The 24761-nt window shown below is 42.4% G+C and overlaps 3 protein-coding genes and 1 long non-coding RNA gene across 6 annotated transcripts in view; 3 read left to right on the forward strand and 1 right to left on the reverse strand.

Annotated features, from left to right (window-relative positions):
- Positions 1-5034, reverse strand: part of smcr8a (Smith-Magenis syndrome chromosome region, candidate 8a) — a 72286-nt gene extending 67252 nt beyond the window's left edge. The window contains exon 1 of the mRNA XM_082964631.1: positions 5006-5034. The gene's annotated coding sequence lies outside the window, so the exon portion shown is untranslated. The remainder of the gene's footprint in view (positions 1-5005) is intronic.
- Positions 1-11969, forward strand: part of top3a (DNA topoisomerase III alpha) — a 53489-nt gene extending 41520 nt beyond the window's left edge. Inside the window, exons 17-19 of the mRNA XM_082964633.1 lie at positions 4778-4900; positions 9465-10306; positions 11533-11969. Of these exons, the coding sequence (XP_082820759.1) occupies positions 4778-4900; positions 9465-10306; positions 11533-11690 (1123 nt within the window). The 3' untranslated portion in view covers positions 11691-11969. The remainder of the gene's footprint in view (positions 1-4777; positions 4901-9464; positions 10307-11532) is intronic.
- On the forward strand, positions 151-4564 carry LOC145861715 (uncharacterized). Of its 3 annotated transcripts, none has more exons than XR_014381321.1 (5): positions 151-282; positions 405-2669; positions 2746-2874; positions 2985-3851; positions 4172-4220. It is a non-coding gene; the product is annotated as an uncharacterized LOC145861715 (long non-coding RNA). The 3 variants fall into 3 exon arrangements; XR_014381320.1 differs by having other exon boundaries at positions 2985-3876; positions 4172-4217; XR_014381319.1 differs by having other exon boundaries at positions 2985-4564.
- Positions 11970-12642: 673 nt separating the features above from the next.
- flii (FLII actin remodeling protein) overlaps positions 12643-24761 on the forward strand; it is a 114505-nt gene continuing 102386 nt past the window's right edge. Inside the window, 1 exon segment of the mRNA XM_082964630.1 lies at positions 12643-12951. Coding sequence (XP_082820756.1) covers positions 12889-12951 — 63 coding nt within the window. The 5' untranslated portion in view covers positions 12643-12888.

The following is a 24761-nucleotide window of genomic DNA, read 5'->3' on the forward strand; positions in this document are numbered from 1 at the left end:
GAAGGTTGGTTCTGTTGTTGTGAAGGAAGGTTAGTTCTGTTGTTGTGAAGGAAGGTTAGTTCTGTTGTTGTGAAGGAAGGTTAGTTCTGTTGTTGTGAAGGAAGGGTTGGTTCTGTTGTTGTGAAGGAAGGTTAGTTCTGTTGTTGTGGGAAGGAAGGTTAGTTCTGTTGTTGTGAAGGAAGGTTGGTTCTGTTGTTGTGAAGGAAGGTTGGTTCTGTTGTTGTGAAGGAAGGTTGGTTCTGTTGTTGTGAAGGAAGGTTGGTTCTGTTGTTGTGAAGGAAGGTTAGTTCTGTTGTTGTGAAGGAAGGTTAGTTCTGTTGTTGTGAAGGAAGGTTAGTTCTGTTGTTGTGAAGGAAGGTTAGTTCTGTTGTTGTGAAGGAAGGGTTGGTTCTGTTGTTGTGAAGGAAGGTTAGTTCTGTTGTTGTGAAGGAAGGTTGGTTCTGTTGTTGTGAAGGAAGGTTGGTTCTGTTGTTGTGAAGGAAGGTTAGTTCTGTTGTTGTGAAGGAAGGGTTGGTTCTGTTGTTGTGAAGGAAGGTTAGTTCTGTTGTTGTGAAGGAAGGTTGGTTCTGTTGTTGTGAAGGAAGGTTGGTTCTGTTGTTGTGAAGGAAGGTTAGTTCTGTTGTTGTGAAGGAAGGTTGGTTCTGTTGTTGTGAAGGAAGGTTGGTTCTGTTGTTGTGAAGGAAGGTTGGTTCTGTTGTTGTGAAGGAAGGTTAGTTCTGTTGTTGTGAAGGAAGGTTAGTTCTGTTGTTGTGAAGGAAGGTTAGTTCTGTTGTTGTGAAGGAAGGTTAGTTCTGTTGTTGTGAAGGAAGGGTTGGTTCTGTTGTTGTGAAGGAAGGTTAGTTCTGTTGTTGTGAAGGAAGGTTGGTTCTGTTGTTGTGAAGGAAGGTTGGTTCTGTTGTTGTGAAGGAAGGTTAGTTCTGTTGTTGTGAAGGAAGGTTAGTTCTGTTGTTGTGAAGGAAGGTTAGTTCTGTTGTTGTGAAGGAAGGAAGGTTAGTTCTGTTGTTGTGAAGGAAGGTTAGTTCTGTTGTTGTGAAGGAAGGAAGGTTAGTTCTGTTGTTGTGAAGGAAGGTTGGTTCTGTTGTTGTGAAGGAAGGTTAGTTCTGTTGTTGTGAAGGAAGGTTAGTTCTGTTGTTGTGAAGGAAGGTTAGTTCTGTTGTTGTGAAGGAAGGAAGGTTAGTTCTGTTGTTGTGAAGGAAGGAAGGTTAGTTCTGTTGTTGTGAAGGAAGGTTAGTTCTGTTGTTGTGAAGGAATGAAGGTTAGTTCTGTTGTTGTGAAGGAATGAAGGTTAGTTCTGTTGTTGTGAAGGAAGGTTAGTTCTGTTGTTGTGAAGGAATGAAGGTTAGTTCTGTTGTTGTGAAGGAAGGTTAGTTCTGTTGTTGTGAAGGAAGGTTAGTTCTGTTGTTGTGAAGGAAGGTTAGTTCTGTTGTTGTGAAGGAAGGTTAGTTCTGTTGTTGTGAAGGAAGGAAGGTTGGTTCTGTTGTTGTGAAGGAAGGTTAGTTCTGTTGTTGTGAAGGAAGGAAGGTTGGTTCTGTTGTTGTGAAGGAAGGTTAGTTCTGTTGTTGTGAAGGAAGGTTAGTTCTGTTGTTGTGAAGGAAGGAAGGTTAGTTCTGTTGTTGTGAAGGAAGGTTGGTTCTGTTGTTGTGAAGGAAGGTTAGTTCTGTTGTTGTGAAGGAAGGTTAGTTCTGTTGTTGTGAAGGAAGGTTAGTTCTGTTGTTGTGAAGGAAGGTTAGTTCTGTTGTTGTGAAGGAAGGTTAGTTCTGTTGTTGTGAAGGAAGGAAGGTTAGTTCTGTTGTTGTGAAGGAAGGTTAGTTCTGTTGTTGTGAAGGAAGGAAGGTTAGTTCTGTTGTTGTGAAGGAAGGTTAGTTCTGTTGTTGTGAAGGAAGGTTAGTTCTGTTGTTGTGAAGGAAGGTTAGTTCTGTTGTTGTGAAGGAAGGTTAGTTCTGTTGTTGTGAAGGAAGGTTAGTTCTGTTGTTGTGAAGGAAGGTTAGTTCTGTTGTTGTGAAGGAAGGAAGGTTAGTTCTGTTGTTGTGAAGGAAGGTTAGTTCTGTTGTTGTGAAGGAATGAAGGTTAGTTCTGTTGTTGTGAAGGAAGGTTAGTTCTGTTGTTGTGAAGGAAGGTTAGTTCTGTTGTTGTGAAGGAATGAAGGTTAGTTCTGTTGTTGTGAAGGAAGGTTAGTTCTGTTGTTGTGAAGGAAGGTTAGTTCTGTTGTTGTGAAGGAAGGTTAGTTCTGTTGTTGTGAAGGAAGGTTAGTTCTGTTGTTGTGAAGGAAGGTTAGTTCTGTTGTTGTGAAGGAAGGAAGGTTGGTTCTGTTGTTGTGAAGGAAGGTTAGTTCTGTTGTTGTGAAGGAAGGAAGGTTAGTTCTGTTGTTGTGAAGGAAGGTTAGTTCTGTTGTTGTGAAGGAAGGTTAGTTCTGTTGTTGTGAAGGAAGGAAGGTTAGTTCTGTTGTTGTGAAGGAAGGAAGGTTAGTTCTGTTGTTGTGAAGGAAGGAAGGTTAGTTCTGTTGTTGTGAAGGAAGGTTGGTTCTGTTGTTGTGAAGGAAGGTTAGTTCTGTTGTTGTGAAGGAAGGTTAGTTCTGTTGTTGTGAAGGAAGGTTAGTTCTGTTGTTGTGAAGGAAGGAAGGTTAGTTCTGTTGTTGTGAAGGAAGGTTAGTTCTGTTGTTGTGAAGGAAGGTTAGTTCTGTTGTTGTGAAGGAAGGTTAGTTCTGTTGTTGTGAAGGAAGGTTGAGTTCTGTTGTTGTGAAGGAAGGTTAGTTCTGTTGTTGTGAAGGAAGGTTAGTTCTGTTGTTGTGAAGGAAGGAAGGTTAGTTCTGTTGTTGTGAAGGAAGGTTAGTTCTGTTGTTGTGAAGGAAGGTTAGTTCTGTTGTTGTGAAGGAAGGTTAGTTCTGTTGTTGTGAAGGAAGGTTAGTTCTGTTGTTGTGAAGGAGGAGGTTAGTTCTGTTGTTGTGAAGGAAGGAAGGTTAGTTCTGTTGTTGTGAAGGAAGGAAGGTTAGTTCTGTTGTTGTGAAGGAAGGTTAGTTCTGTTGTTGTGAAGGAAGGAAGGTTAGTTCTGTTGTTGTGAAGGAAGGTTAGTTCTGTTGTTGTGAAGGAAGGTTAGTTCTGTTGTTGTGAAGGAAGGTTAGTTCTGTTGTTGTGAAGGAAGGTTAGTTCTGTTGTTGTGAAGGAAGGTTAGTTCTGTTGTTGTGAAGGAAGGTTAGTTCTGTTGTTGTGAAGGAAGGTTGGTTCTGTTGTTGTGAAGGAAGGTTAGTTCTGTTGTTGTGAAGGAAGGTTGGTTCTGTTGTTGTGAAGGAAGGTTAGTTCTGTTGTTGTGAAGGAAGGTTGGTTCTGTTGTTGTGAAGGAAGGTTAGTTCTGTTGTTGTGAAGGAAGGTTGGTTCTGTTGTTGTGAAGGAAGGTTGGTTCTGTTGTTGTGAAGGAAGGTTAGTTCTGTTGTTGTGAAGGAAGGTTAGTTCTGTTGTTGTGAAGGAAGGTTAGTTCTGTTGTTGTGAAGGAAGGTTAGTTCTGTTGTTGTGAAGGAAGGTTAGTTCTGTTGTTGTGAAGGAAGGTTAGTTCTGTTGTTGTGAAGGAAGGGTTAGTTCTGTTGTTGTGAAGGAAGGAAGGTTAGTTCTGTTGTTGTGAAGGAAGGTTAGTTCTGTTGTTGTGAAGGAAGGTTGGTTCTGTTGTTGTGAAGGAAGGTTAGTTCTGTTGTTGTGAAGGAAGGTTAGTTCTGTTGTTGTGAAGGAAGGTTAGTTCTGTTGTTGTGAAGGAAGGAAGGTTAGTTCTGTTGTTGTGAAGGAAGGTTAGTTCTGTTGTTGTGAAGGAAGGAAGGTTAGTTCTGTTGTTGTGAAGGAAGGTTGGTTCTGTTGTTGTGAAGGAAGGTTAGTTCTGTTGTTGTGAAGGAAGGTTAGTTCTGTTGTTGTGAAGGAAGGTTAGTTCTGTTGTTGTGAAGGAAGGAAGGTTAGTTCTGTTGTTGTGAAGGAAGGAAGGTTAGTTCTGTTGTTGTGAAGGAAGGTTAGTTCTGTTGTTGTGAAGGAAGGAAGGTTAGTTCTGTTGTTGTGAAGGAAGGTTAGTTCTGTTGTTGTGAAGGAAGGTTAGTTCTGTTGTTGTGAAGGAATGAAGGTTAGTTCTGTTGTTGTGAAGGAAGGTTAGTTCTGTTGTTGTGAAGGAAGGTTAGTTCTGTTGTTGTGAAGGAAGGAAGGTTGGTTCTGTTGTTGTGAAGGAAGGTTAGTTCTGTTGTTGTGAAGGAAGAAGGTTGGTTCTGTTGTTGTGAAGGAAGGTTAGTTCTGTTGTTGTGAAGGAAGGTTAGTTCTGTTGTTGTGAAGGAAGGTTAGTTCTGTTGTTGTGAAGGAAGGTTAGTTCTGTTGTTGTGAAGGAAGGAAGGTTAGTTCTGTTGTTGTGAAGGAAGGAAGGTTAGTTCTGTTGTTGTGAAGGAAGGAAGGTTAGTTCTGTTGTTGTGAAGGAAGGAAGGTTAGTTCTGTTGTTGTGAAGGAAGGTTAGTTCTGTTGTTGTGAAGGAAGGTTAGTTCTGTTGTTGTGAAGGAAGGAAGGTTAGTTCTGTTGTTGTGAAGGAAGGTTAGTTCTGTTGTTGTGAAGGAAGAAGGTTAGTTCTGTTGTTGTGAAGGAAGGTTAGTTCTGTTGTTGTGAAGGAAGGTTGGTTCTGTTGTTGTGAAGGAAGGAAGGTTAGTTATTTTCCATACTGACATTTTTTATCACTTTCACAACATTTTACACAAAGTCTTGGAGGGTATACAATCTTAGTCTGCTTCTCTGCTAGTCAATATCTTCCCTTCCTTCCTCTCTAACAGGAAGTACCTGTCCTGCGTTGGTTACCCAGAATGCAAGTGTTCCGTGTGGTTTCCTGACACGGTGTTAGAGGTCAACAGAGACGAGTCTGTCTGTCCCACCTGTCAGCCACGCCCCGTTCACATGTAGGTACCTGTCTGTCTGTCTGTCTGTCTGTCTGTCTGTCTGTCTGTCTGTCTGTCTGTCTGTCTGTCTGTCTGTCTGTCTGTCTGTCTGTCTGTCTGTTATACCTGTCTGTCTGTCTGTCTGTCTGTCTGTCTGTCTGTCTGTCTGTCTGTCTGTCTGTTATACTGTCTGTCTGTCTGTCTGTCTGTCTGTCTGTCTGTCTGTCTGTCTGTCTGTTATACCTGTCTGTCTGTCTGTCTGTCTGTCTGCCTGTTATACCTGTCTGTCTGTCTGTTATGCTTGTCTTTCTGTCTGTCTGTCTGTCTGTTATACCTGTCTGTCTGTCTGTCTGTCTGTCTGTCTGTCTGTTATACCTGTCTGTCTGTTATACCTGTCTGTCTGCCCTGATGGTAGTGGAGACAGACAGGTATAAACCAGCCACATCAAAGAGTCCTGATGAGCTGAGCTGGGAGATATATCCTCTATTATAATACACTATAAATCCACCAATGGACTGGGACTACTGATATATCCTCTATTATAATACACTATAAATCCACCAATGGACTGGGACTACTGATATATCCTCTATTATAATACACTATAAATCCACCAATGGACTGGGACTACTGATATATCCTCTATTATAATACACTATAAATCCACCAATGGACTGGGACTACTGATATATCCTCTATTATAATACACTATAAATCCACCAATGGACTGGGACTACTGATATATCCTCTATTATAATACACTATAAATCCACCAATGGACTGGGACTACTGATATATCCTCTATTATAATACACTATAAATCCACCAATGGACTGGGACTACTGATATATCCTCTATTATAATACACTATAAATCCACCAATGGACTGGGACTACTGATATATCCTCTATTATAATACACTATAAATCCACCAATGGACTGGGACTACTGATATATCCTCTATTATAATACACTATAAATCCACCAATGGACTGGGACTACTGATATATCCTCTATTATAATACACTATAAATCCACCAATGGACTGGGACTACTGATATATCCTCTATTATAATACACTATAAATCCACCAATGGACTGGGACTACTGATATATCCTCTATTATAATACACTATAAATCCACCAATGGACTGGGACTACTGATATATCCTCTATTATAATACACTATAAATCCACCAATGGACTGGGACTACTGATATATCCTCTATTATAATACACTATAAATCCACCAATGGACTGGGACTACTGATATATCCTCTATTATAATACACTATAAATCCACCAATGGACTGGGACTACTGATATATCCTCTATTATAATACACTATAAATCCACCAATGGACTGGGACTACTGATATATCCTCTATTATAATACACTATAAATCCACCAATGGACTGGGACTACTGATATATCCTCTATTATAATACACTATAAATCCACCAATGGACTGGGACTACTGATATATCCTCTATTATAATACACTATAAATCCACCAATGGACTGGGACTACTGATATATCCTCTATTATAATACACTATAAATCCACCAATGGACTGGGACTACTGATATATCCTCTATTATAATACACTATAAATCCACCAATGGACTGGGACTACTGATATATCCTCTATTATAATACACTATAAATCCACCAATGGACTGGGACTACTGATATATCCTCTATTATAATACACTATAAATCCACCAATGGACTGGGACTACTGATATATCCTCTATTATAATACACTATAAATCCACCAATGGACTGGGACTACTGATATATCCTCTATTATAATACACTATAAATCCACCAATGGACTGGGACTACTGATATATCCTCTATTATAATACACTATAAATCCACCAATGGACTGGGACTACTGATATATCCTCTATTATAATACACTATAAATCCACCAATGGACTGGGACTACTGATATATCCTCTATTATAATACACTATAAATCCACCAATGGACTGGGACTACTGATATATCCTCTATTATAATACACTATAAATCCACCAATGGACTGGGACTACTGATATATCCTCTATTATAATACACTATAAATCCACCAATGGACTGGGACTACTGATATATCCTCTATTATAATACACTATAAATCCACCAATGGACTGGGACTACTGATATATCCTCTATTATAATACACTATAAATCCACCAATGGACTGGGACTACTGATATATCCTCTATTATAATACACTATAAATCCACCAATGGACTGGGACTACTGATATATCCTCTATTATAATACACTATAAATCCACCAATGGACTGGGACTACTGATATATCCTCTATTATAATACACTATAAATCCACCAATGGACTGGGACTACTGATATATCCTCTATTATAATACACTATAAATCCACCAATGGACTGGGACTACTGATATATCCTCTATTATAATACACTATAAATCCACCAATGGACTGGGACTACTGATATATCCTCTATTATAATACACTATAAATCCACCAATGGACTGGGACTACTGATATATCCTCTATTATAATACACTATAAATCCACCAATGGACTGGGACTACTGATATATCCTCTATTATAATACACTATAAATCCACCAATGGACTGGGACTACTGATATATCCTCTATTATAATACACTATAAATCCACCAATGGACTGGGACTACTGATATATCCTCTATTATAATACACTATAAATCCACCAATGGACTGGGACTACTGATATATCCTCTATTATAATACACTATAAATCCACCAATGGACTGGGACTACTGATATATCCTCTATTATAATACACTATAAATCCACCAATGGACTGGGACTACTGATATATCCTCTATTATAATACACTATAAATCCACCAATGGACTGGGACTACTGATATATCCTCTATTATAATACACTATAAATCCACCAATGGACTGGGACTACTGATATATCCTCTATTATAATACACTATAAATCCACCAATGGACTGGGACTACTGATATATCCTCTATTATAATACACTATAAATCCACCAATGGACTGGGACTACTGATATATCCTCTATTATAATACACTATAAATCCACCAATGGACTGGGACTACTGATATATCCTCTATTATAATACACTATAAATCCACCAATGGACTGGGACTACTGATATATCCTCTATTATAATACACTATAAATCCACCAATGGACTGGGACTACTGATATATCCTCTATTATAATACACTATAAATCCACCAATGGACTGGGACTACTGATATATCCTCTATTATAATACACTATAAATCCACCAATGGACTGGGACTACTGATATATCCTCTATTATAATACACTATAAATCCACCAATGGACTGGGACTACTGATATATCCTCTATTATAATACACTATAAATCCACCAATGGACTGGGACTACTGATATATCCTCTATTATAATACACTATAAATCCACCAATGGACTGGGACTACTGATATATCCTCTATTATAATACACTATAAATCCACCAATGGACTGGGACTACTGATATATCCTCTATTATAATACACTATAAATCCACCAATGGACTGGGACTACTGATATATCCTCTATTATAATACACTATAAATCCACCAATGGACTGGGACTACTGATATATCCTCTATTATAATACACTATAAATCCACCAATGGACTGGGACTACTGATATATCCTCTATTATAATACACTATAAATCCACCAATGGACTGGGACTACTGATATATCCTCTATTATAATACACTATAAATCCACCAATGGACTGGGACTACTGATATATCCTCTATTATAATACACTATAAATCCACCAATGGACTGGGACTACTGATATATCCTCTATTATAATACACTATAAATCCACCAATGGACTGGGACTACTGATATATCCTCTATTATAATACACTATAAATCCACCAATGGACTGGGACTACTGATATATCCTCTATTATAATACACTATAAATCCACCAATGGACTGGGACTACTGATATATCCTCTATTATAATACACTATAAATCCACCAATGGACTGGGACTACTGATATATCCTCTATTATAATACACTATAAATCCACCAATGGACTGGGACTACTGATATATCCTCTATTATAATACACTATAAATCCACCAATGGACTGGGACTACTGATATATCCTCTATTATAATACACTATAAATCCACCAATGGACTGGGACTACTGATATATCCTCTATTATAATACACTATAAATCCACCAATGGACTGGGACTACTGATATATCCTCTATTATAATACACTATAAATCCACCAATGGACTGGGACTACTGATATATCCTCTATTATAATACACTATAAATCCACCAATGGACTGGGACTACTGATATATCCTCTATTATAATACACTATAAATCCACCAATGGACTGGGACTACTGATATATCCTCTATTATAATACACTATAAATCCACCAATGGACTGGGACTACTGATATATCCTCTATTATAATACACTATAAATCCACCAATGGACTGGGACTACTGATATATCCTCCCGGCTCTTCTTCTCTACAGGTTAAAGTTGAAGTTTCGACGAGGCAGCCTTCCTCCCATGATGCCGCTGGAGTTTGTCGGCTGCATCGGAGGGTGTGACGAGACGCTGAGGGAGGTGCTAAACCTCAAATACCTCAGAGTTGGTGGAGGAGGAGGAGGGGTGGCGGGAGGAAGAGGAGGTGCTGGGGGAGGAAGAGGAGGAGGAGGAGGAGCAGCTGGGGGAGGAATAGGAGGAGGAGCTGGGGGAGGAAGAGGAGGAGGAGGAGCTGGGGGAGGAAGAGGAGGAGGAGGAGCTGGAGGAGGAAGAGGAGGAGGAGCTGGGGGAGGAAGAGGAGGAGGAGGAGGAGCAGCTGGGGGAGGAAGAGGAGGAGGAGGAGCTGCTGGGGGAGGAAGAGGAGGAGGAGCTGGGGGAGGAAGAGGAGGAGGAAGAGGAGACACCGCAACCAATCAGCCTAGACCTCGCCCTGACCCCAGAGGTGGCGACATCACCGTGTGTAACTGCGGGTCGGAGGCGGTCCTCCTCACGGTGACGAAAGACGGACCGAACCGGGGTAGACGGTTCTACAAGTGTTCCTCTGGAGGCTGTATCTTCTTCCTGTGGTCCGACCAGCCCGACATTAACATTTACCCTCCGGGCCCCCAGGGGGCGCCACCCAGCGGGCCACAGCAGCCCCCCGGGTCCTCCGTTGGGGTGGGGGGAGGAGGGAGGGAGGAGGTGGTGTGTAACTGCTGTGAGCCAGCGGTTCAGAGGACGGTGCAGAAGGAAGGACATAATAAAGGAAGAGTTTTCTACACTTGTGGGAAACTCAGAGATCAACAGTGTGGATTCTTCCTCTGGGCTGACGAGAACATCCCACCGCCGGGTAACGACACACACGCTGTAACACACACACACACACACACACGCACACACACACACACACACACACGCTGTAACACACACACACAGACACACACAGACACACACACTGAAACACACACACACACACGCTGTAACACACGCTGTAACACACACACACAGACACACACACACACACACACACACGCTGTAACACACACACACACACACAGACACACACACACACACACACACGCTGTAACACACACACACACAGACACACACACACACACACACACACACACACACACACTGAAACACACGCTGTAACACACACACACACACACACACGCTGTAACACACACTGTAACACACACACACTGTAACACACACACACTGTAACACACACTGTAACACACACACAGACACTGTAACACACACACACTGTAACACACACACACTGTAACACACACACACTGTAACACACACACACTGTAACACACACACACTAACACACACTGTAACACACACACGCTGTAACACACACACGCTGTAACACACACACACTGTAACACACACTGTAACACACACACACTGTAACACACACACACTGTAACACACACTGTAACACACACACACTGTAACACATGCTGTAACACACACACACTGTAACACACACACACTGTAACACACGCTGTAACACACACACACTGTAACACACACACACTGTAACACACACTGTAACACACACACACTGTAACACACACACACTGTAACACACACTGTAACACACACACACTGTAACACACACACACTGTAACACACACTGTAACACACACACACTGTAACACACACACACTGTAACACACACTGTAACACACACACACTGTAACACACACACACTGTAACACACACTGTAACACACACTGTAACACACACTGTAACACACACACACTGTAACACACACACACTGTAACACACACTGTAACACACACTGTAACACACACTGTAACACACACTGTAACACACACACACTGTAACACACACTGTAACACACACTGTAACACACACTGTAACACACACTGTAACACACACTGTAACACACACTGTAACACACACTGTAACACACACACACTGTACACACACACACACTGTAACACACACTGTAACACACACTGTAACACACACACACTGTAACACACGCTGTAACACACCCCACCCCCCCATTTCCTCTGTCTGTGTCTCTACCAGGTTCTGGAGGAAGAGGGGGAGACTGGGGGAAGAGGGGGAGGGAGACTGGGGGAGGACTAGCCCCCCCCACCACCAAACCCCCCGTCGCTAGGAAACCCCGTACCTGTGGAATCTGTCACCTGCCCGGACACACACGTGTCACCTGCCCTCAACGCTGACCTTTAACCCCTGATCCCACTGCTGCCATGGAGATGCTCTGACCCCCTCCAGTGTGAAATTGTTCCCTGACAGAGGTCAGCTTAGAGAGGTGTTAAACCAGGGTTCATTTGGGACAGGAGAAGAGAGGGACTGGGTTAATTTGGGACATGAGAGGGATTGGGTTCATTTGGGACAGGACGGGGACGGGGACTGGGTTCATTTGGGACTACATTTAAAATGACATGGAGAATGAGTGAATTAATCGATATTTTACAGAGAAATAAATGAATGAATTTGAATGGCGTTTTTTTCCCCAATATGTAACATTGGACTAAAGAACAGAATTATAAATCCAAAATACCAGCTAGGAGGAGAAAGAGAAGATTAATACTGTTATTTATGAATGTTTATATTTTAAGAAATCACTGATCGCAGCAATCTGTTGTCCTGTATTCTGTCTGACAGTTCTGACAAGTGCCTCTAAAATCTCTCCCATATAATGTTGATTTAATATTTACTAAGTTACAGTAGGAAGGACTTGATGATATTAAATTAAATGGAAATATTGGTTCGATCATAGCAGAAGAGGAATTGGGCGAAACTAGAATATATCTTTGATTATGGATCATTTTAATGTTGATTGATTTGACTTCAGAGAGTTATAGTGAAGTTTCTATGGCAGCTGTCTCCTGAGTCGGCGACTTCCTGTTCCGGTTCCCCCAGACCGCAAGGGTGTTTCCGGGTCCCGACAGCTGTTGTTCTGTCAAATGTTTAGGAATTTTGGCTAACGCCTTTTTATCCTTATTAACTTAATTATCCTAGTCTGCTACGAAAAGTCAAATCTTATGTTCATTTGACAAAAGCAGGATTTCCCCCCAGTCCTTCACACCCACAAAGTCAACTTACCACCGCTACATATTTGGCTATATCGTAAAAATGTATGAAAAAAAAAAAAAATACAAAAATATGCATTTAATATAAGGTTAAGCGTAAGATTCCCTGTATGGGTAAGGTTTAAAAAAAAAAAAACACATTTTAATCAGATAAATTGTAGATATAAACGAGGTTGATGACTGCTTTGTGGCTGTGGTAACTAGTGAGCACCATCCGCTCCGCCCTGATAACCCAAACACCGACACAAACCGGACACCGACATAAACCGGACACCGACACAAACCGGACACCGACCGACCGACCTGACGGTTTCCCGAAGCACAAATGGCTGCCACCGGAGTCCTTCCTTTTATCCGGGGGGTAGACCTCTCTGGAAACGACTTCAAAGTAAGACAACAACAACAACCATTATATTTACCTTCCGGACCATTATTCTTGACGGGTAAACGATAGGTAGTTAGCTAACTAGCTGTGTGACTGGTCGGACTGTAGCTAGCTAGCAGTGTGACTGGTCGGACTGTAGCTAACTAGCTGTGTGACTGGTCTGACTGTAGCTAGTTAGTTAGCAGTGCTAGCCCGGTAGCTAACTGGCTGTGTGACTGGTCGGACTGTAACTAACTAGCTGTTTGACTGGTCTGACTGTAGCTAGTTAGTAGTGCTAGCCCGGTAGCTAACTAGCTGTTTGACTGGTCTGACTGTAGCTAGTTAGTAGTGTTAGCCCGGTAGCTAACTAGCTGTGTGACTGGTCGGACTGTAGCTAGTTAGTAGTGCTAGCCCGGTAGCTAACTAGCTGTGTGACTGGTCGGACTGTAGCTAGTTAGTTAGCAGTGCTAGCCCGGTAGCTAACTAGCTGTGTGACTGGTCGGACTGTAGCTAGTTAGTTAGCAGTGCTAGCCCGGTAGTTAACTGGCTGTGTGGCTGTGTGACTGGTCGGACTGTAGCTAGTTAGTTAGCAGTGCTAGCCCGGTAGCTAACTAGCTGTGTGACTGGTCGGACTGTAGCTAGTTAGCAGTGCTAGCCCGGTAGCTAACTAGCTGTGTGACTGGTCGGGCTGTAGCTAGCTAGTTAGCAGTGCTAGCCTGGTAGCTAACTAGCTGTGTGACTGGTCGGACTGTAGCTAGTTAGCAGTGCTAGCCCGGTAGCTAACTAGCTGTGTGACTGGTCGGACTGTAACTAGCTAGTTAGCAGTGCTAGCCCGGTAGCTAACTAGCTGTGTGACTGGTCGGACTGTAACTAACTAGTTAGCAGTGCTAGCCCGGTAGCTAACTAGCTGTGTGACTGGTCTGACTGTAGCTAGCTAGTAGGCAGTGCTAGCCCGGTAGCTAACAAGCTGTGTGACTGGTCGGACTGTAGCTAGTTAGCAGTGCTAGCCCGGTAGCTAACTAGCTGTGTGACTGGTCGGACTGTAGCTAACTAGCAGTGCTAGCCCGGTAGCTAACGACGTGCTAACCAAACCAGGAACACTACCAGGGCGTTAGCCAGTTGTCAAACTGTTCTGTCTGTCAGAAACACACAAGTTAACTAACTAGCTGTTTGACTGGTCAAACTGTAGCTAACTAGCAGTGAATTACTGGAACACAACTCTCATTTAGTAAACTACAGGTGTAGACTATTTTTCTATCTCTCTGTATTGTTGACAAGGACCGGTCAGTAAACATTTCACTGGTCATAATCCAGACCTGTTGTTTATGACGCATAACCCCGTACACCCTGTACCTGAAGCCATGTGTTATAATGTTCAAACCCAGTTTCTCATCAAAACGTCCCGGGACAGAAAACACCTTCCTCTAATGACTCTCATATGTAATGTAATGGAACTGAGTCAGATTAAAGGGCTTTAGTGATGTCTCTCTCTCTGTCTGTCTGGTTGTTAAAACACTGCCATGATCATGTCATTTTATGGTTTAATTATAAAGCCATAATTAACATTACTGCTTGTTATTTATGTATCTTCTCCGTTAGATGTTTAAGCCGACATGCTCAGACAAGACAGCTGAGAAGTATTTCTGCTTGTCTAGTTTAGAGACCTCGCTCTCTCTCTGTCTCTCTCTCTCTCTGTCTCTCTCTCTCTCTCTCTCTCTGTCTCTCTGTCTCTCTGTCTCTCTCTGTCTCTGTCCCTCTGTCTGTCTCTGTCTCTCTCTCCCATGTGTCAACCAGGGGGTAGATGACATCACCAGTCATACTATTAAAACGTTCTCATGTTATTCTTGGCTTCTCTCTCTCTCTCTATTTCTACAAACAACACGTCATGGTTTTCTGCTGATAATAAAAAGGGGCGGCAGATAGCCTAGAGCGGAAAGGTCGCTTGTTCAAATCCCAGAGCCGACTAAGTTAACCTAACCTGACATAGACCTAGCGTGAGTCCCCAGATCTGTTATTAACCTGACATAGACCTAGCGTGAGTCCCCAGATCTGTTATTAACCTGACATAGACCTAGCGTGAGTCCCCAGATCTGTCGTTAACCTGACATAGACCTAGCGTGAGTCCCAGATCTGTTATTAACCTGACATAGACCTAGTGTGAGTCCCCAGATCTGTCGTTAACCTGACATAGACCTAGCGTGAGTCCCAGATCTGTTATTAACCTGACATAGACCTAGCGTGAGTCCCAGATCTGTTATTAACCTGACATAGACCTAGCGTGAGTCCCAGATCTGTTATTAACCTGACATAGACCTAGCGTGAGTCCCAGATCTGTTATTAACCTGACATAGACCTAGCGTGAGTCCCAGATCTGTTGTTAACCTGACATAGACCTAGCGTGAGTCCCCAGATCTGTCGTTAACCTGACATAGACCTAGCGTGAGTCCCAGATCTGTTGTTAACCTGACATAGACCTAGCGTGAGTCCCAGATCTGTTATTAACCTGATGAATAACAGCAGTGGGGTTTAGAGAGAGTCCCAGATCTGTTATTAACCTGATGAATAACAGCAGTGGGGTTTAGAGAGAGTCCCAGATCTGTTATTAACCTGATGAATAACAGCAGTGGGGTTTAGAGAGAGTCCCAGATCTGTTATTAACCTGATGAATAACAGCAGTGGGGGTTTAGAGAGAGTCCCAGATCTGTTATTAACCTGATGAATAACAGCAGTGGGGGTTTAGAGAGAGTCCCAGATCTGTTATTAACCTGATGAATAACAGCAGTGGGGGTTTAGAGAGAGTCCCAGATCTGTTATTAACCTGATGAATAACAGCAGTGGGGGTTTAGAGAGAGTCCCAGATCTGTTATTAACCTGATGAATAACAGCAGTGGGGTTTAGAGAGAGTCCCAGATCTGTTATTAACCTGATGAATAACAGCAGTGGGGGTTTAGAGAGAGTCCCAGATCTGTTATTAACCTGATGAATAACAGCAGTGGGGGTTTAGAGAGAGTCCCAGATCTGTTATTAACCTGATGAATAACAGCAGTGGGGGTTTAGAGAGAGTCCCAGATCTGTTATTAACCTGATGAATAACAGCAGTGGGGGTTTAGAGAGAGTCCCAGATCTGTTATTAACCTGATGAATAACAGCAGTGGGGGTTTAGAGAGAGTCCCAGATCTGTTATTAACCTGATGAATAACAGCAGTGGGGGTTTAGAGAGAGTCCCAGATCTGTTATTAACCTGATGAATAACAGCAGTGGGGGTTTAGAGAGAGTCCCAGATCTGTTATTAACCTGATGAATAACAGCAGTGGGGGTTTAGAGAGAGTCCCAGATCTGTTATTAACCTGATGAATAACAGCAGTGGGGGTTTAGAGAGAGTCCCAGATCTGTTATTAACCTGATGAATAACAGCAGTGGGGGTTTAGAGAGAGTCCCAGATCTGTTATTAACCTGATGAATAACAGCAGTGGGGTTTAGAGAGAGTCCCAGATCTGTTATTAACCTGATGAATAACAGCAGTGGGGGTTTAGAGAGAGTCCCAGATCTGTTATTAACCTGATGAATAACAGCAGTGGGGGTTTAGAGAGAGTCCCAGATCTGTTATTAACCTGATGAATAACAGCAGTGGGGGTTTAGAGAGAGTCCCAGATCTGTTATTAACCTGATGAATAACAGCAGTGGGGGTTTAGAGAGAGTCCCAGATCTGTTATTAACCTGATGAATAACAGCAGTGGGGGTTTAGAGAGAGTCCCAGATCTGTTATTAACCTGATGAATAACAGCAGTGGGGGTTTAGAGAGAGTCCCAGATCTGTTATTAACCTGATGAATAACAGCAGTGGGGTTTAGAGAGAGTCCCAGATCTGTTATTAACCTGATGAATAACAGCAGTGGGGGTTTAGAGAGAGTCCCAGATCTGTTATTAACCTGATGAATAACAGCAGTGGGGGTTTAGAGAGAGTCCCAGATCTGTTATTAACCTGATGAATAACAGCAGTGGGGTTTAGAGAGAGTCCCAGATCTGTTATTAACCTGATGAATAACAGCAGTGGGGGTTTAGAGAGAGTCCCAGATCTGTTATTAACCTGATGAATAACAGCAGTGGGGTTTAGAGAGAGTCCCAGATCTGTTATTAACCTGATGAATAACAGCAGTGGGGGTTTAGAGAGAGTCCCAGATCTGTTATTAACCTGATGAATAACAGCAGTGGGGGTTTAGAGAGAGTCCCAGATCTGTTATTAACCTGATGAATAACAGCAGTGGGGTTTAGAGAGAGTCCCAGATCTGTTATTAACCTGATGAATAACAGCAGTGGGGGTTTAGAGAGAGTCCCAGATCTGTTATTAACCTGATGAATAACAGCAGTGGGGTTTAGAGAGAGTCCCAGATCTGTTATTAACCTGATGAATAACAGCAGTGGGGGTTTAGAGAGAGTCCCAGATCTGTTATTAACCTGATGAATAACAGCAGTGGGGTTTAGAGAGAGTCCCAGATCTGTTATTAACCTGATGAATAACAGCAGTGGGGGTTTAGAGAGAGTCCCAGATCTGTTATTAACCTGATGAATAACAGCAGTGGGGTTTAGAGAGAGTCCCAGATCTGTTATTAACCTGATGAATAACAGCAGTGGGGTTTAGAGTCCCAGATCTGTTATTAACCTGATGAATAACAGCAGTGGGGTTTAGAGAGAGTCCCAGATCTGTTATTAACCTGATGAATAACAGCAGTGGGGGTTTAGAGAGAGTCCCAGATCTGTTATTAACCTGATGAATAACAGCAGTGGGGTTTAGAGAGAGTCCCAGATCTGTTATTAACCTGATGAATAACAGCAGTGGGGGTTTAGAGAGAGTCCCAGATCTGTTATTAACCTGATGAATAACAGCAGTGGGGTTTAGAGAGAGTCCCAGATCTGTTATTAACCTGATGAATAACAGCAGTGGGGTTTAGAGAGAGTCCCAGATCTGTTATTAACCTGATGAATAACAGCAGTGGGGTTTAGAGAGAGTCCCAGATCTGTTATTAACCTGACATAGACCTAGCGTGAGTCCCAGATCTGTTATTAACCTGATGAATAACAGCAGTGGGGGTTTAGAGAGAGTCCCAGATCTGTTATTAACCTGATGAATAACAGCAGTGGGGTTTAGAGAGAGTCCCAGATCTGTTATTAACCTGATGAATAACAGCAGTGGGGTTTAGAGAGAGTCCCAGATCTGTTATTAACCTGATGAATAACAGCAGTGGGGGTTTAGAGAGAGTCCCAGATCTGTTATTAACCTGATGAATAACAGCAGTGGGGTTTAGAGAGAGTCCCAGATCTGTTATTAACCTGATGAATAACAGCAGTGGGGGTTTAGAGAGAGTCCCAGATCTGTTATTAACCTGATGAATAACAGCAGTGGGGTTTAGAGAGAGTCCCAGATCTGTTATTAACCTGATGAATAACAGCAGTGGGGGTTTAGAGAGAGTCCCAGATCTGTTATTAACCTGATGAATAACAGCAGTGGGGTTTAGAGAGAGTCCCAGATCTGTTATTAACCTGATGAATAACAGCAGTGGGGGTTTAGAGAGAGTCCCAGATCTGTTATTAACCTGATGAATAACAGCAGTGGGGTTTAGAGAGAGTCCCAGATCTGTTATTAACCTGATGAATAACAGCAGTGGGGGTTTAGAGAGAGTCCCAGATCTGTTATTAACCTGATGAATAACAGCAGTGGGGGTTTAGAGAGAGTCCCAGATCTGTTATTAACCTGATGAATAACAGCAGTGGGGGTTTAGAGAGAGTCCCAGATCTGTTATTAACCTGATGAATAACAGCAGTGGGGGTTTAGAGAGAGTCCCAGATCTGTTATTAACCTGATGAATAACAGCAGTGGGGTTTAGAGAGAGTCCCAGATCTGTTATTAACCTGATGAATAACAGCAGTGGGGGTTTAGAGAGAGTCCCAGATCTGTTATTAACCTGATGAATAACAGCAGTGGGGGTTTAGAGAGAGTCCCAGATCTGTTATTAACCTGATGAATAACAGCAGTGGGGGTTTAGAGAGAGTCCCAGATCTGTTATTAACCTGATGAATAACAGCAGTGGGGGTTTAGAGAGAGTCCCAGATCTGTTATTAACCTGATGAATAACAGCAGTGGGGGTTTAGAGAGAGTCCCAGATCTGTTATTAACCTGATGAATAACAGCAGTGGGGGTTTAGAGAGAGTCCCAGATCTGTTATTAACCTGATGAATAACAGCAGTGGGGGTTTAGAGAGAGTCCCAGATCTGTTATTAACCTGATGAATAACAGCAGTGGGGGTTTAGAGAGAGTCCCAGATCTGTTATTAACCTGATGAATAACAGCAGTGGGGGTTTAGAGAGAGTCCCAGATCTGTTATTAACCTGATGAATAACAGCAGTGGGGGTTTAGAGAGAGTCCCAGATCTGTTATTAACCTGATGAATAACAGCAGTGGGGTTTAGAGAGAGTCCCAGATCTGTTATTAACCTGATGAATAACAGCAGTGGGGGTTTAGAGAGAGTCCCAGATCTGTTATTAACCTGATGAATAACAGCAGTGGGGGTTTAGAGAGAGTCCCAGATCTGTTATTAACCTGATGAATAACAGCAGTGGGGGTTTAGAGAGAGTCCCAGATCTGTTATTAACCTGATGAATAACAGCAGTGGGGGTTTAGAGAGAGTCCCAGATCTGTTATTAACCTGATGAATAACAGCAGTGGGGGTTTAGAGAGAGTCCCAGATCTGTTATTAACCTGATGAATAACAGCAGTGGGGGTTTAGAGAGAGTCCCAGATCTGTTATTAACCTGATGAATAACAGCAGTGGGGGTTTAGAGAGAGTCCCAGATCTGTTATTAACCTGATGAATAACAGCAGTGGGGTTTAGAGAGAGTCCCAGATCTGTTATTAACCTGATGAATAACAGCAGTGGGGGTTTAGAGAGAGTCCCAGATCTGTTATTAACCTGATGAATAACAGCAGTGGGGGTTTAGAGAGAGTCCCAGATCTGTTATTAACCTGATGAATAACAGCAGTGGGGTTTAGAGAGAGTCCCAGATCTGTTATTAACCTGATGAATAACAGCAGTGGGGGTTTAGAGAGAGTCCCAGATCTGTTATTAACCTGATGAATAACAGCAGTGGGGGTTTAGAGAGAGTCCCAGATCTGTTATTAACCTGATGAATAACAGCAGTGGGGGTTTAGAGAGAGTCCCAGATCTGTTATTAACCTGATGAATAACAGCAGTGGGGGTTTAGAGAGAGTCCCAGATCTGTTATTAACCTGATGAATAACAGCAGTGGGGGTTTAGAGAGAGTCCCAGATCTGTTATTAACCTGATGAATAACAGCAGTGGGGGTTTAGAGAGAGTCCCAGATCTGTTATTAACCTGATGAATAACAGCAGTGGGGGTTTAGAGAGAGTCCCAGATCTGTTATTAACCTGATGAATAACAGCAGTGGGGGTTTAGAGAGAGTCCCAGATCTGTTATTAACCTGATGAATAACAGCAGTGGGGGTTTAGAGAGAGTCCCAGATCTGTTATTAACCTGATGAATAACAGCAGTGGGGTTTAGAGAGAGTCCCAGATCTGTTATTAACCTGATGAATAACAGCAGTGGGGGTTTAGAGAGAGTCCCAGATCTGTTATTAACCTGATGAATAACAGCAGTGGGGGTTTAGAGAGAGTCCCAGATCTGTTATTAACCTGATGAATAACAGCAGTGGGGGTTTAGAGAGAGTCCCAGATCTGTTATTAACCTGATGAATAACAGCAGTGGGGGTTTAGAGAGAGTCCCAGATCTGTTATTAACCTGATGAATAACAGCAGTGGGGGTTTAGAGAGAGTCCCAGATCTGTTATTAACCTGATGAATAACAGCAGTGGGGGTTTAGAGAGAGTCCCAGATCTGTTATTAACCTGATGAATAACAGCAGTGGGGTTTAGAGAGAGTCCCAGATCTGTTATTAACCTGATGAATAACAGCAGTGGGGGTTTAGAGAGAGTCCCAGATCTGTTATTAACCTGATGAATAACAGCAGTGGGGTTTAGAGAGAGTCCCAGATCTGTTATTAACCTGATGAATAACAGCAGTGGGGGTTTAGAGAGAGTCCCAGATCTGTTATTAACCTGATGAATAACAGCAGTGGGGGTTTAGAGAGAGTCCCAGATCTGTTATTAACCTGATGAATAACAGCAGTGGGGGTTTAGAGAGAGTCCCAGATCTGTTATTAACCTGATGAATAACAGCAGTGGGGGTTTAGAGAGAGTCCCAGATCTGTTATTAACCTGATGAATAACAGCAGTGGGGGTTTAGAGAGAGTCCCAGATCTGTTATTAACCTGATGAATAACAGCAGTGGGGGTTTAGAGAGAGTCCCAGATCTGTTATTAACCTGATGAATAACAGCAGTGGGGGTTTAGAGAGAGTCCCAGATCTGTTATTAACCTGATGAATAACAGCAGTGGGGGTTTAGAGAGAGTCCCAGATCTGTTATTAACCTGATGAATAACAGCAGTGGGGGTTTAGAGAGAGTCCCAGATCTGTTATTAACCTGATGAATAACAGCAGTGGGGGTTTAGAGAGAGTCCCAGATCTGTTATTAACCTGATGAATAACAGCAGTGGGGGTTTAGAGAGAGTCCCAGATCTGTTATTAACCTGATGAATAACAGCAGTGGGGGTTTAGAGAGAGTCCCAGATCTGTTATTAACCTGATGAATAACAGCAGTGGGGTTTAGAGAGAGTCCCAGATCTGTTATTAACCTGATGAATAACAGCAGTGGGGGTTTAGAGAGAGTCCCAGATCTGTTATTAACCTGATGAATAACAGCAGTGGGGGTTTAGAGAGAGTCCCAGATCTGTTATTAACCTGATGAATAACAGCAGTGGGGGTTTAGAGAGAGTCCCAGATCTGTTATTAACCTGATGAATAACAGCAGTGGGGGTTTAGAGAGAGTCCCAGATCTGTTATTAACCTGATGAATAACAGCAGTGGGGGTTTAGAGAGAGTCCCAGATCTGTTATTAACCTGATGAATAACAGCAGTGGGGTTTAGAGAGAGTCCCAGATCTGTTATTAACCTGATGAATAACAGCAGTGGGGTTTAGAGAGAGTCCCAGATCTGTTATTAACCTGATGAATAACAGCAGTGGGGGTTTAGAGAGAGTCCCAGATCTGTTATTAACCTGATGAATAACAGCAGTGGGGTTTAGAGAGAGTCCCAGATCTGTTATTAACCTGATGAATAACAGCAGTGGGGTTTAGAGAGAGTCCCAGATCTGTTATTAACCTGATGAATAACAGCAGTGGGGTTTAGAGAGAGTCCCAGATCTGTTATTAACCTGATGAATAACAGCAGTGGGGGTTTAGAGAGAGTCCCAGATCTGTTATTAACCTGATGAATAACAGCAGTGGGGGTTTAGAGAGAGTCCCAGATCTGTTATTAACCTGATGAATAACAGCAGTGGGGTTTAGAGAGAGTCCCAGATCTGTTATTAACCTGATGAATAACAGCAGTGGGGGTTTAGAGAGAGTCCCAGATCTGTTATTAACCTGATGAATAACAGCAGTGGGGGTTTAGAGAGAGTCCCAGATCTGTTATTAACCTGATGAATAACAGCAGTGGGGGTTTAGAGAGAGTCCCAGATCTGTTATTAACCTGATGAATAACAGCAGTGGGGGTTTAGAGAGAGTCCCAGATCTGTTATTAACCTGATGAATAACAGCAGTGGGGGTTTAGAGAGAGTCCCAGATCTGTTATTAACCTGATGAATAACAGCAGTGGGGTTTAGAGAGAGTCCCAGATCTGTTATTAACCTGATGAATAACAGCAGTGGGGGTTTAGAGAGAGTCCCAGATCTGTTATTAACCTGATGAATAACAGCAGTGGGGGTTTAGAGAGAGTCCCAGATCTGTTATTAACCTGATGAATAACAGCAGTGGGGGTTTAGAGAGAGTCCCAGATCTGTTATTAACCTGATGAATAACAGCAGTGGGGTTTAGAGAGAGTCCCAGATCTGTTATTAACCTGATGAATAACAGCAGTGGGGGTTTAGAGAGAGTCCCAGATCTGTTATTAACCTGATGAATAACAGCAGTGGGGGTTTAGAGAGAGTCCCAGATCTGTTATTAACCTGATGAATAACAGCAGTGGGGTTTAGAGAGAGTCCCAGATCTGTTATTAACCTGATGAATAACAGCAGTGGGGGTTTAGAGAGAGTCCCAGATCTGTTATTAACCTGATGAATAACAGCAGTGGGGGTTTAGAGAGAGTCCCAGATCTGTTATTAACCTGATGAATAACAGCAGTGGGGTTTAGAGAGAGTCCCAGATCTGTTATTAACCTGATGAATAACAGCAGTGGGGTTTAGAGAGAGTCCCAGATCTGTTATTAACCTGATGAATAACAGCAGTGGGGGTTTAGAGAGAGTCCCAGATCTGTTATTAACCTGATGAATAACAGCAGTGGGGGTTTAGAGAGAGTCCCAGATCTGTTATTAACCTGATGAATAACAGCAGTGGGGGTTTAGAGAGAGTCCCAGATCTGTTATTAACCTGATGAATAACAGCAGTGGGGGTTTAGAGAGAGTCCCAGATCTGTTATTAACCTGATGAATAACAGCAGTGGGGGTTTAGAGAGAGTCCCAGATCTGTTATTAACCTGATGAATAACAGCAGTGGGGGTTTAGAGAGAGTCCCAGATCTGTTATTAACCTGATGAATAACAGCAGTGGGGGTTTAGAGAGAGTCCCAGATCTGTTATTAACCTGATGAATAACAGCAGTGGGGTTTAGAGAGAGTCCCAGATCTGTTATTAACCTGATGAATAACAGCAGTGGGGGTTTAGAGAGAGTCCCAGATCTGTTATTAACCTGATGAATAACAGCAGTGGGGTTTAGAGAGAGTCCCAGATCTGTTATTAACCTGATGAATAACAGCAGTGGGGGTTTAGAGAGAGTCCCAGATCTGTTATTAACCTGATGAATAACAGCAGTGGGGTTTAGAGAGAGTCCCAGATCTGTTATTAACCTGATGAATAACAGCAGTGGGGGTTTAGAGAGAGTCCCAGATCTGTTATTAACCTGATGAATAACAGCAGTGGGGGTTTAGAGAGAGTCCCAGATCTGTTATTAACCTGATGAATAACAGCAGTGGGGGTTTAGAGAGAGTCCCAGATCTGTTATTAACCTGATGAATAACAGCAGTGGGGGTTTAGAGAGAGTCCCAGATCTGTTATTAACCTGATGAATAACAGCAGTGGGGGTTTAGAGAGAGTCCCAGATCTGTTATTAACCTGATGAATAACAGCAGTGGGGTTTAGAGAGAGTCCCAGATCTGTTATTAACCTGATGAATAACAGCAGTGGGGTTTAGAGAGAGTCCCAGATCTGTTATTAACCTGATGAATAACAGCAGTGGGGGTTTAGAGAGAGTCCCAGATCTGTTATTAACCTGATGAATAACAGCAGTGGGGGTTTAGAGAGAGTCCCAGATCTGTTATTAACCTGATGAATAACAGCAGTGGGGTTTAGAGAGAGTCCCAGATCTGTTATTAACCTGATGAATAACAGCAGTGGGGGTTTAGAGAGAGTCCCAGATCTGTTATTAACCTGATGAATAACAGCAGTGGGGGTTTAGAGAGAGTCCCAGATCTGTTATTAACCTGATGAATAACAGCAGTGGGGGTTTAGAGAGAGTCCCAGATCTGTTATTAACCTGATGAATAACAGCAGTGGGGGTTTAGAGAGAGTCCCAGATCTGTTATTAACCTGATGAATAACAGCAGTGGGGGTTTAGAGAGAGTCCCAGATCTGTTATTAACCTGATGAATAACAGCA

The sequence above is a fragment of the Salmo salar genome, chromosome 18 (assembly GCF_965601325.2).
Source record: "Salmo salar chromosome 18, fSalSal1, whole genome shotgun sequence".
Lineage (NCBI taxonomy): Eukaryota > Metazoa > Chordata > Actinopteri > Salmoniformes > Salmonidae > Salmo > Salmo salar.